Source organism: Rhinoderma darwinii, chromosome 8, assembly GCF_050947455.1.
Source record: "Rhinoderma darwinii isolate aRhiDar2 chromosome 8, aRhiDar2.hap1, whole genome shotgun sequence".
Taxonomy (NCBI): Eukaryota; Metazoa; Chordata; class Amphibia; order Anura; family Rhinodermatidae; genus Rhinoderma; species Rhinoderma darwinii.
The window spans coordinates 53,772,796-53,786,509 of record NC_134694.1 but is presented as its reverse complement, the minus strand read 5'-3'; the positions used below and the strand labels follow the sequence as shown (position 1 = coordinate 53,786,509).

At 42.6% G+C, this 13,714-nt stretch overlaps 1 protein-coding gene across 1 annotated transcript in view; it reads right to left on the bottom strand.

The window, feature by feature from the left end:
* Positions 1-416: 416 nt before the first annotated feature.
* Positions 417-13,714, bottom strand: part of STARD8 (StAR related lipid transfer domain containing 8) — a 60,381-nt gene continuing 47,083 nt past the window's right edge. Inside the window, exons 9-13 of the mRNA XM_075835646.1 lie at positions 10,254-10,368; positions 5,979-6,200; positions 4,251-4,468; positions 3,255-3,431; positions 417-2,993 (exon numbers count right to left, since the gene is read on the bottom strand). Of these exons, the coding sequence (XP_075691761.1) occupies positions 2,876-2,993; positions 3,255-3,431; positions 4,251-4,468; positions 5,979-6,200; positions 10,254-10,368 (850 nt within the window). The 3' untranslated portion in view covers positions 417-2,875. The remainder of the gene's footprint in view (positions 2,994-3,254; positions 3,432-4,250; positions 4,469-5,978; positions 6,201-10,253; positions 10,369-13,714) is intronic.

Below are 13,714 nucleotides of genomic sequence, written 5' to 3'. Positions count from 1 at the left end.
ACAAAATGTGGTACAAGAATGAAGTTAAATTGCCTATTAACAGTGCAGAATTATGGCTACTTTTGGTAATTTTCCTGAGAATCCATCAGTGGAACTATTTTTGTGTTGTGTGCCAAACGTCTGGCATATCCATTGTCCAAATGAGGAGGTACAAGTGTTGGTGCTTTATATTAGTTCCAGAAAGATCTTAAAAATGTGTTTGCATTGTCGGGGGGGTGCACTCAAAACAATTAGTGGAGCTCTTCCTAGATATATAATTTTTTTTTTACCGTTTATTAATTTTACAATGGTATCCTTTTTCCATTATACTTCAGATATGGTGGCCCTATGGATTAACAGTAGTACCATGGTGGTGTTGGCTACCTGGTTCCTAGACATTCATATCTTTATGATGCAGGCAGAAAAATGCATTCAAGTTATTTGATAGATTTTATTATAGTTCATTTTAATAAAAACAAATTATATCACAAATACTTCCCTTAAATAGAAACACTGATTCGAAAAGCCTGGTGCAGTCATTTGGTGACAGAACAGTACAAAAAAATAATATATTATAAATTTACCTGTACATATTTATAAAACAATCATCTTTAGACACTGTACTACACATAGATGGCTATGGAAAGATTCCCAAAGTCAGCAAGTGAAATGACAATCTGCCTCCACTCCTTCCACATTCTAATGTGAGATTAATATTCCTGGGTAGTTCATTCAGAGAAGCCCGGCCTGAGCAGAAGAGATGGTCACTGATCTGGCTGCAATACAGGAAACTATAAGGATACTGGATTGGACAATTGTAGGTAAAGGATATTTTGACAGTTTATTTAACCTGTGTAACGAGAACCATAGAAATATTTCTTGCCATTGGATGATGATTGGTTTGCCCATAAAGAGGACCTGACAGCTCTCCGGACATGTCTGTTTTAGTAAATACATGTATTCTCCATAAAACACTAAATCTGGATAATCTTTTCTTATAACTCTGTATTCTGCAGTTCTTCCTCGACATGTATGGATAAATTAACAACCGGGCATAATGCTTCCCCTTGCTAAAGGGGCGTGTCACGACACAATCTGACTTGGTCCAATCAGTTTCAATCCTATTGCCAAGGATAATGGCAGCACCCAGTTGTCAATTTATTCATACATTTCAAGGAGGCATAACAGAGGAATAATAATGCAGAGTGCTCCATCATTTTAATTCAACGGAGAATAAAAGTATTTACTCAAATGGACATCAGGAAAGTAGACTGCTTCTCTTTAAACAATAAATGAATAGAACAAAGACAAGGATGTTGAACTTTTCCCTATGTCTATTGTCCCTCTGATGACACTTGTAACATTTGCAATTGCACCATGGTCTGGTCCCAGAAAAGATAAAATGACTACATCAGCCCTACACAATGTCACTTCATTCAGTCAAGTGATGCTCAAATAGAATAAAAAATAATTTTTATTCGTTTCTAAAGTAAAACTCAGGGAAACAGCAGGCAAATATTTGTAAGGAAAGTAATCCCAGTCCACATCCATAGGGCAGCCAAAACCAACAGTGAAAGATCAGTTAAAGCTCTGCCCCTGCAGCATGGCTAACTGGAGCAGTTGTCAAGGTGCTAGTGTGGTAATACCACAATCACAGCTGGGTAGCACAACAAAGATTGCTGCCACCGAGTCTCGACTAAGGCGCCATGCATACGACCGTGCGCGTAATCACAGTCCGTGATTATGGGCATGGCTGGCCACGAACAGTTATCTACATTTGCGGACCGTGCTCACATTATCAAGTATGGGAGCACGGTCCATAAAATGAAAAAATAAGACATGTCCTATTTTTTATGGGAGGCTTCTACGGCATGGACACCTTCCCGTAAATATATGGGACTGGGTCCATCGGTCATTGAAATGAATGGGACTGTAATTACGGTCCGTAATTACGGATGAAATTTACGGTCGTGCACATGGGGCCTAAACAAACTCGCTTTTCTGCAAGCTCTATTACAGCTGCTTCCTTCTTTGGAACCTACCTATGGTGGGATACGCTATACAATCAACTAATCCCATTGGTCAATACTACGCTTCTACCTGCCAGTGAACCACAATGCAGTGTATTAAAACAAAACGTACATCTCAGACAACTGACATGGTTCACTGACAAGATTTCACAACTGATCTATTATTCTCCAGGATCATTTTGGCAGTCAATTTATTTGTACATTGATCCATTTTGCAAACCTGCTGTCCTAAATGAATGGCAAAACCAGACAGAACCCCTCAAGAAGAGGACAGGCAGGTTCATGTTATGTTCTAAAAAGTCCAGTTCTACTCTTAAGCAGGTATACATATTTAAATCCATTTACAGCACATTCACCACACAACCTTCATATAAAGCTCTGCACCTCAGTCATGTCAGGACATTCACACCTGATTCCTAATATTTCAACTTAAACATACAAATGCCCTGCTTACTGGCATCACTAAGTCAACAGAACAAACACAAAAACAAAACACATAATACTGATCTTTGTTAACGTTTACCCTAATAGCAGCGCAAGAAAACTTTCTGAATAGCGCCTTGCACAATACTGCCCCTTCAGATGGGCAGAACAGTCACTTTTGACATCCTCTGTAGCTACAGATTGCCTGCCTGCCAAGCAACACAAGGATACTTGATGCCATCATTCTCAACCTATGTGCTGTGTACTTTTATCCACTATGCGTATGTAGGATTACTTCATTCCATGCACTGCAGGTGTGGTCAAAAACGCTCTCCTGTTGCATCACCTCGTATCTTGGCAGAATTGTCCAGGTCGAAGCTCTAGCGAGAGATTCTTCCACAATATCTTTTCCCGACAATATGGTTACTTAGTCTTTGCTCTATTTAGAGCTTTGTTTCTGGCCCACCAGGGCTAAGAGGAGGGAATGAGTTTCGAATACGGACTACCTCCATTGCACAGAGATGTCCAAAAACTTTGTTGTACCAGTCAGGAGAACGCCCCCTGCAAGCAGAAAAGGATACTGTTAAATACCAAATGCTTTCACAGTCATTCATAAAATACATAATGCAGTATTGCAGAGAAGAGAAATTATTTGTGTCACTACTTTTCATTACTACAGTGTATATTACACCACACATTTCCATAGGTGCGAATATTTATTGTACTTTCTTCACTGAGTGTGCAAAGGAAATTTCTCACCAGAGAATTAGCAGAAGGTTAAGAAAATGTATTGAAATGTATTCAGGCATTAACCCACTTTACCTCAGATCCGCTCTGCAGATATAGGTTAGCTTAGACCGTCCCATTCCACAAGGCTCCATGAGATATTTTGAGCTCAATATTACAGACTGGACACCCTCATCCAACTGCCCGGTGGCATGGTCCAGAGAAGTAGAGACCAATACAGATCCTCCTCTTGGCAGGTCCGTACGCCATTTCCTGTATGGAAGAACAAAATGAATTTCAAGTAGAAATAACAGATTAAACTCAAACCTTATAATAAATGTATTTGTTTGGAGCATATACTCGGTAAGATCAGTTAAGAATTTACTTTACATAGACAGATCTTTATTATGGTCACACTTCTTGTGTTAATACATTGTTCATACTGGATATCCACAACTGTATATTGGAAAAAGTATTTGCCCTTCAGAACGAAGGAGCTGAAATGCTACAAATGCACCTGTCCTTAAAGGGGTATTGCCATCTTATATAAAGTGATGTCACGATGCTAGGATATGCCAAAACTTTATCCCCACCGCTCCAGAGAATGTAGAGGTGCAGTCATGCTCAGTGGCACTTCCTGCCACCCGGCTGTGCAGGGAACTGCGGCCGGCCGCATTAACTTAAATTGGGCTGTGCTGCACCTCCCTACACCAGGGCACCTCTGTGCAAAAAAAAAGGGACTGCAATGCTAAAGCAGCGCTGCGGCCCCTTCATTCATAGATTGGTGGGGATCCCACCGATCATGAAGCGATGGCATATCTTAGGATATGTTATCACTTTATGACATAGGAATATCCCATTAAAGTGAGGACAGCCATCAGTCTACTGTAGTAGATGAAGAGTTCAGAGCATTTGAAGAGTTCCCACTTTCTGGTATATGTATAATATAAAGTTTGCTCAGAACATTGCCCTGCAAGAAGGTGATATTGATTTAGTCTTTGGCTATATCATATGCACACAGAAAGGAGGAAGGAACTCTTATACAGACTTAAATATAAGCAGCTCTCTGCTCCCTAAAAAAATGGCACATACCGTAGTACTAAGAATTGGCGACGTGGGTGTGGAGCCATGCTGTCTGTCACATAATGAAAAAGATCTGTGTTCTGGTCCAGGGATTCTACCACTTTCCCTTGTAGGAGATCATCATCCCATAGGTGGCGCTCCCTTAAAACACGATGAAGTAATGAGCTTGGTGGAGCCTCTACTTCTGCTGATACTTTCCATTGGCGCAAGGGATTTCCATCACCAACCTACAAACATTATATTACAATTTTGAAATGACACATTGTTCTACCTCCCGTCAGACAACGTTGCAACATAATCTGTCATTCAAAATTCCATTGTGTGTACTGCTAAGGGAATGTACATAACCTACAAGGCAGGCTCATGCTCCGCACAAAATATATATATATATATATATATATATATATATATATATATATATATATATAAAATACTGAATGCTTTATTAGTCCTCTACATAATAAAACACACAATAATGAAAAGGACATTGCATGGGCAGGTGGTAGTCATCTTGGTCTGTATGCCCCATCTCGCTTGTACTTATTATGCTCCTATACCATTGATTGTGTCCAGTGATACATGTGATAGCTGCATAGACCTCTTTGCTCAGTTGTATACACTTGATACACTAATTATTGCACGGTGTACTTTACATTTAGGTCTTTGCACTAGTTATACTATTGTTGGCACTAAGCATTTTATTATGGTTACTCTACATTACCTGTAGTGATACATTATTGCTTGCACAGTGCACTTTATCCAGGTTGTTCTGCATAGCCTGTATTGATAATCTGCATACTCCGTAATGCGTTTATCCTGTATACTGGGTGACTTGGCACGTCCATATCCTCAATGATAGCACATTTCTTGTATGCGTGTCCTTTTAATTATTATGTGTTTCATTACGTCGTGAACTAATAAAGTATTCCTTATGTTTTGGCACAATTTGTGTGGAGTGTGAGCCTGTTATGTAGGTTATGTATCGGTATATTTGGCCACACTTGGTTTGTGGACTAGAGAAACAGCCCAATTCAGATTTTGTGCTATGGAGATGTGTTGAATTGGATTTTTACGTCTACGTGGGGTGACACAAGTTAAATATAAATCTTAAAATAAAGTACAAACAGATACTACATTGGATAGGTTGATGGAAATGTTAGAAAGACCTGCCTTAGTATATATTCACACAGATTTATTTTTTTTTAAAAATGAAAAAAAAGGTTGGATTGTCGGAGCTATTTTTTCAGCTTCCCATTGCATTCAATAGGAATTGTGGCACAGAATCCGCAGGTCAGGAGCCTTTACTTTTTTTTTTTTTCAGCCCCACTGAATTAGTTTCAATGAGCTGAAAAGTAAAGGCTGTGCGAACGGTGGCGCTGATTTCTATTAAAAGCAATAAGAGGCAAAATCCTATCAGGGCATATGAACATCATAGAGAGGGGTCCCCGCTCGGGATCCCTGTTTATGAGCAAGAATGCAGTATCGCTCTGTAAGAACGATTCTTGCTGTGGTGGATTCGAGGCCCTCCATATGTTACATGGAAAGTCATTCATCTAAATGGCGACCATGTAGTACTTATTTTCCTTGCCTCTTAAAGAGTTTTTAAGCCGCATTCTCCAACAGACAAATCTTTTACACAATTCTTTTTATCCCACTGTTTGTAGTTGATGGGCACACATTAAGTGAATATCATAATAACAAACACATGTTCCAGCAATAGTATTAGGGAGAGCTCACCTTCTTACATGACAGCTCAGTGTTCTCAGGACCAGCCATGGTGATCCACCCTTTAAAACGCTCTGCAGATTCATAAAGAAGAGTTTGTATGCTGCTGTCTAAGACTGAAGAGAAATCTCTGGTCTCACCTACTGAACCAACACAGAGCTCTTCTAGGGACAAAGGATTGGTATCAGCAGCTAAATAAGAGTTCCTGGACTGGATCATCATATCATGGGGGATCTGCAGAACAGGAAATATACAGGTAATATGGGTGGGTCATGGTGAATTATGCATCAAGGGGATGGTAATGTATATGCAATATGTTCGTATAAGACAGTGTTGCCCACGCAAGGATCCAGTCTAGAGGCGGTGGAGCGCTCCATCAGTCACAGGGGGGCCTGCGTGTGTGTCGAAATCTACGAGTGTGGGGCCTGTGTGTGTAACTACCTACAAGGGGGGCGTGTGTGTGCGCGTGTGAGTGTGTGTGTGTGTGTGTGTGTTGGTATCTACAAGGGGGTCCTGTGTGTGTGTGTCACTATCTACAAGGAGGGCCTGTGTGTGTGTGTGTGTGTGTGTGTGTGTGTCTACCTACAAGGTGGGGGCTGTGTGTGTGTGTGTGTGTTTGTGTGTGTGTGTGTGTGTGTGTCGCCATCTACAAGGGGGGGGCCTGTGCGTGTGTGTTACCATCTACAAGGGGGGGGCCTGTGTGTGTGTCGCCATCTGCAGGCGGCCTGTGCGTGTGTCGCCATCTACAAGGGGGGACCTGTGTGTGTGTCGCCATCTGCAGGCGGCCTGTGCGTGTGTCGCCATCTACAAGGGGGGACCTGTGTGTGTGTCGCCATCTACAAGGGGGGACCTGTGTGTGTGGCACTACCTACAAGGGGGGGCAGTGTGTGTGGCGTTATCTAAAGTGGATGCTGTGGCGCTATATACAAAAAGGGGGCATTATTATTGCGTGGGCACAAAAGGGGCAAGGGTATGGAGGGGTAACAATTATTGTGTCGCGTACTGAGGAATTATTATTACCATATAGGGCACTGTGGATTACTAGTTTGTTTACAGAATGAGGTATAAGTGGGGAGGGTGTGGATGTATTATTCAGTAACAGTATGGGGGTATTATTCGGTCACTAGGTGGTTATAGTGTGGCGGTATTATTCAGTAACAGTATGGGGGTATTATTGAGTCAATATGTAGTTATGATGTGGCAGTATTATTCAGTAACAGTATGGTAGTATTATTCAGTCACTATGTGGTGGTAATATGTGGTCCTGGAATGGAGGTATTATTCAGTCACTTTGTGGTTATGGTTTGGTGGTATTATTCAGTAACAGTATAGCAGTATTATTCAGTCACTATGTAATGGTAATATGTGGTAATGATGTGGGGGTTTTATTCAGTAACAGTATGGTGGTATTATTCAATCACTATGTGGTGGTAATGATGTGGAGGTTTTATTCAGTAACAGTATGGTGGTATTATTCAGTCACAATGTGGAGGTAATATGTGGTCATGGTGTGGCGGTATTATTCAGTCGCTATGTGGTGGTAATATGTGGTCATGGTGTGGAGCTATTATTTGGCCATTCTATAGTGGTTTTACATGGTAACTGTGTGATTGTATTACTTAGAGACCTACTATCTTACATAGATTTGTTTTTATGACACAGCAAATTATTTGGGGGCAGGTCTACTATTAATACAGGTTTCAGGCACCAAAGAAATTATTTTAATTCATCAGTGTAATATCCAGGGACAGTTTACTGCTGTGCCATTGTTTTTGTCAGCCTATTATGTGTTATCAAAGTTGCCTTCGCTATCTTTCGATCTATCTATCTATCTATCTATCTATCTATCTATCTATCTATCTATCTATCTATCTATCTATCCCAATGGCGGATCATCATAGGGCATTTTGGGCGTCCGACCGGGGCCCGAGGCCCATGGCCGCCCAAAGCACAATGTAGTTTTGTAACGTTTTTGCCGCGAATCGCATTGTATATGTCCTGCAAAAGGACCTTTAGACATTAGGTCACATGACCTCATCTCTGAAGTTCTTACTACTGATTAGAGACCTGCTGGTCACATGACCGCAGGTCCATGAGCAGCAGCGAGACTCCACAGAGAAGCCTGCGGTGAGCTGCTATGTAAGTATAAGGGGATGGATTTTTTTAAGGGGTCTGTATTTAGGGGGTCTGGTGTGGGGTCTGTATTTAGGGGGACTGGATTTAGGGGGTCTTCTGTATTTAGGAGGTTTGGTGTCTATTAGTTTAAGGGGTCTGTATTTAGGGGGTCTGAGGTCTGTATCAGTTTGAGTTTAGGGTCTGTATATTTAGGGGTCTGGGTTAGTTTAAGGGGTCTGGGGTCTGTATTAGTTTGACATCTGGGGTCTGTATTTAGTGGGTCTGGTCTGGGGTCTGTATTAGTTTATGGGGTCTATTTAGGGAGCCTGTTATAGGGTCTTTATTAGTTTAGGGGTCTTTATTTAGGGGTCTGTATTTAGGGGTCAGGTCTGGGGTCATTATTAGGGTAGGGGGTCAGGTCTGGGGTCTGTATTTAGATGTCTGGGGTCTGTATTTAGGGGTCTGTATTAGTTTAGGGGTCTGGTCTGGGATCTGTATTCAGGGAGTCAGATTTGGAGTTGTTATTATTAGTATAGAGGGTTGGGTCTGGGGTCTGTATTTAGGAGCCCAGTCTGAGGTCTTTATTTATTTATTTAGGGTGCTTGTTCTGGGGTCTGTACTTGTTTAGGGGGGTCTGGTCTGGGGACTGCAATAGTTTAGAAGGTCTGGGGTCTGTATGTATTCTATGATCTAGTCTGGGGTCCAGATTTATTAGTCTGAGTAAAAGAGGTTGTCCGGGCACATCGATAGGTCATCAGTATAAGAAACGGTCTGTGACCGGACAACCCCTTTAATGTATGGTTCTGGGACTTGGTGTCTAAATGTGTGTGTTTCTATAGAGGCTGGAAATGGCTGCAGAAGTGATGGGCAAAGATGTCTCATCAGGAGAAGTCGCCAGAACGGTCTGCGTCAGATGGAGAAAAAAAGAAAACGACTCCCATCAAAGAAGAAATCATTTGTAAGTCACTGGATCTATAGGGGATCTGTCCCCTCTCCTGACATGCCTGTTGTAGGAAATCCTTGTATTCTACATATCTTTGCGTGCCCAGGACTAATAGACAAATGTGTGTTACCATTCCCATTGTCAAGAGGAAGTGCCCCTACACATTGTGATACTGTCAGTGATGGTTGGAGACTGTCAGTATGTAGGTACACTGCCCTTTGTCAACGCTCACACAAAAAGGTGGTGTTCACTATAGGCACGGCAGAACGGCGGTGGGGAAGGTGGGCCGAAGTTTGTGAAACAGCCCAGGGTCTATGGTCTACTTAATACGCCACTGATCTATCTATCGATCGATCTTTGAAGGAGGGCATATGTCTTCGGGCTTGTGCCCCTGATCTTTTAAGAACCTAGCAACGCCCCTGCACAGAAACCTCATCTAAATACTTCCCTGCACAGTGGTTTCTTGTCATTATTCCCTGCACAGTGCCACCCATAAGCGTTGTGCAGGAACTGCAATTCAGCCACATTCTTTTTAATAGACTGTGTTGGAGTTCTCTGCACAGCACCTACTTAGGATGACCCTTTATTCTGGGTATAGGTAGGGGTCCCAGAAGTTTGACACGATCGATCTATTTGTTATGGCATATTCTACTGATATGCGACAATCTTAAATGATGGGAATAGCCCTTAAGGCCAAGATCACACACAGTTTTGATGCAGTTTTTGGCTCAGTTTTTCTTTATACCTGCCCTTTTTTTTTATTCCACTTCTGGCTTTGGCTGAAAAAACGGAGCTTAAAAACTGCATTCACATGGTGTGTGATCCTGGCCTTAAAAGTAAGAGGGAGCAAATCATTGGTGAAGTCACCAAATTCAGTTATGTCTGAAGACCTAAAAGAGGATTATTGGGAGAAGTGACAGCAATAAATATGCTATTTATACATGTGGCTGTATCACGGAAAGGAGTGCTGAAGCTCAGATTAGGATGCCATTATAGCGCCCACTTGGTAGAATTAGAAGTCGGGGTCTATGAAAAAGATAATGGCAATTCTCACTGGTGTCTTGATGCCAGCATATTTTCCAGAAGCCAGCTCTATCAACAAGGCAGTTACGGACATCAAAGTCAATGTATTCTGTGGAGAGCGACACAATGGCCAGTGACATATTCATTATGCTATTGGTGTAGTGGTAAGCACTTCTTTTACAGCACCAAAATGGCTACTCACTGACCTGGAAGAGCTTCTTGCATTCTGTGATCATATGAAGCAGTCCTTGAGTGGCAGCCATGTTCTCCCTAAGATCCTTGTGATCTGGTTTTCCAGAGGCCCCTCTCTTCTGCATGATCCTGAAGGAAGGCCCAGATTTAGCAGTTAGATTTAATTGTACAGTCAAACAAGATATAAATATATATGCCAAGGATGACGTGATCATTTATTCATGGGTTACCATTCATTATTCTATTTTTGAGATTCTTTCATAACCAGCCAACAATTTTATGACTAAACAGACACGTGATATGCACCACTACCTAAAGAGGCATTTACTCACCATTTCTAGGAAGTATAATCTGCAAAATCAGCCCTACTGCTTGGAATACTTCCCAGTCTTTAGAAACGACATTCTAGCTGGTATGAAGCCATAGTGGTAGCAATGTGTATACAGCATTTCTAAGGAGCCATTAAGCGCTTTTATTGTATTATGCCCCATTCAGCCATGGCGGATTTGTCGTAGACATTTGATGCGGATACCGCATCGAAAATCCATGTCAACTTACAATACAATATTTGCACATGGTGATTTAAAAACTTGTACACATGTAGGAGGGAAAAAAATCAGCGCAATGCTGTAAATGCTGCAGCTTTTCAAATCTATTCTGTTGCAGAAATGCTGTGATTTTTCATTACAAATTTAAGCTCTTGTAATGCAAAGGGCGAAATCTGCAGCAAATCCGTATCAAAATCCACATGTAACATATGCAGCTTTTGCCACAGATTTACTGCTGATTTGGTGCAAATTCACAGCAAAAACTGCAGAGGAATTTTACCACCATGTGTGAACGTGGTCTTAATAATATTTATATAGAATTAACACATTCTGTAGCACCTTACATTAAAATGGACAACAAAAAAAAATCATAATAAAATATGCCAGCAGGTGGCAGCCTCACACAGTACTCATATGGAGAACAAGAGCTGAATAGAGGAAACTGACAACCTGGCTTAAGAGGTGTGTGAATGACATGGGGAGAGGCATGTAAATATGGGACAATAGGGTAACACTCTGTATGAGCGACATATGGCTGCATTGGGGGGCAGGGCCGGCTCCAGGTTTATGTGGGCCCTTGGGCGACAGAGCCTTAGTGTGCCCCTTTGCGGTACAACTTGAGCGGTGGCAGTATAAAGGGAGAAACTAGACCGTGAATATGAAAACATTTTATATGGTTATGTATCTAAGCCTTCCATGTGGTAGGCTTAGATACAGGGTCCATGTGTGATACTGTCTGTTAGACCCTGTATCCAAGTCTACCACAAGGCAGGCTTACATACAGGAGCCCACCAGACAGTAATGTTAAACTCACCCTCCTATTCAGCTCCGGGTGCAGCGGATGTCTTGACACCATCCAGCGTTGCAACGTCATCCGTGGCGCACAGCGTCGTAACGTTATGACGAGAGAAGACGTCAGGACTTCCATTGCGCTCGGGAAGGAGGAGGGTACGTATAGTGTCATTACTATAGTAACAGGGGCCCGGTGGCAGTTGCGACTGCTGCGACCCCTATAGCTACGCCACTGAATGTGGCAGTCACTTGGAGAACCGGGCCGAAGATCCAGGGCTCGGCCCCCGAAGGCCCAGTGCTAACGACGCCCCTAGTTAGCCCCCGTTTATGCCACCATATTGAAGGTAGGTCCCCTTTATGACCCTGTATAGAATTTAGGCGCCCATATAGAAGTTAGGCCCCCAATTTGTGCCTCCAATTAGTAGTTAGTCCGCTAGTTTCTGCCCCATATAGAAGTTAGTCTGTTGTTTGTGCTCCCATATAAAAGTTAATCCCCCAGTTTGTGCCCCCATGTAAAACTTTAAGGTCACAAATTTGTGTCCACAGTTTGGTCCCTTTGCTCCAATACAAATAATGAAGAAAAAAAAACAACTCACCCAACACGTTCCCACGACAAGCTGAACAGTCCCGTCACTATCTTCTACAGGTACTTGGCGCCGCTAATCACTGTAATCCCGTCTACGCAAAATTATTACGTCATCTGCGCCGCAGCGCATTGTTATTGTGGATGCGAGAGGCGGGGCCTCCACTTTGCAATCTGCCACCGTGTACCAAGGACGGCTATAGTTAATTTAAGCAGGTGTGTGGCGTACAGCACACGGCGACCGAGTGGGCCCCCACAAAAGCAGTGGGCTCCGGCACCTGCCCGTGTTCGCCAGGTGCCGACGCCGGCCCTGGGGGGGGGGGCACATGTGGCTGCACTCTATATGGGAGGATAAGGGTGCAGGGGGGCTGAGCAATATGTGGCTGGCACTGTATTCAGGTTTATGATTATCACTGTATATGGCGGCAGGTAGCTGTGAGGTACTGTGGCTGCGACTTTTGCATTCTGTAGCGGACACTCTTGTGGAAATGGTAAAAGCACACCAAAAAGGCAGGATGCAAACATTTGCCCCAACCCTGCGTTCAACTATTACCAAATCTCTTAGGGTATGTTCACACGGCCTATTTACGGACGTAATTCGGGCGTTTTTGCCCCGAATTACGTCTGAAAATAGCGCCTCAATAGCGCTGACAAACATCTGCCCATTGAAAGCAATGGGCAGACGTTTGTCTGTTCACACGAGGCGTATATTTACGCGCCGCTGTCAAATGACGGCGCGTAAATAGACGCCCGCGTAGAAGAAGTGACCTGTCACTTCTTTGGCCGTAATTGGAGCCGCTATTCATTGACTCCAATGAATAGCAGCGCTAATTACGGCCGTAATTGACGCGGCGTTCAAGCGCCTGCACATGCCGGTACGGCTGAAATTACGGGGATGTTTTCAGGCTGAAACATCCCCGTAATTTCAGCCGTTACGGACCCCCGCCGTGTGAACATACCCTTACTTATAATGGAGAGAGATGCCACAAGTGAAACCACCTTTCACTGCAAAAGGACATTGAATGTAATGTGGGACCCTTGGATGGCATCAAGTTTGGCATCAGATGCCCCATAAATCTGGTGGGATAGCTACCACTGTGTTTAGACTGCCAAAAATATGGTTGGCTATGAAAATGTGCTGACAAGTTAATGCATTTCCACGTTCATGTCTATTACTAGTAAATTTGTAAAAAAAAATAATAATAATTAAATAAATAAGAAAAGGCACTCTGTCCTTTCTCCAATCCAAAAATGGATTAGAGGGGTTATCCAGTTTCAGCAAATTAATGGTACCTTTTTGCATAATTAAAAGTTACAGTTTTCCAATATACTTTCTATATGAATTCCTCACAGTTTTCAAGATCTCTGCTTGTTATTCAGAGAACATTGATGGTTTACTTCCAGTAGATAAAATTCTGTCCATGTGATGGACACACAGGTGTTAAAATAGTTAGAAGACACGGCTCTGATACAAACTGACGAGCCGTGCACCTGTGTGTCCATCACATGTCTATGGACAGAATATATCCCCTGGAAGTAAACAATGAATGTT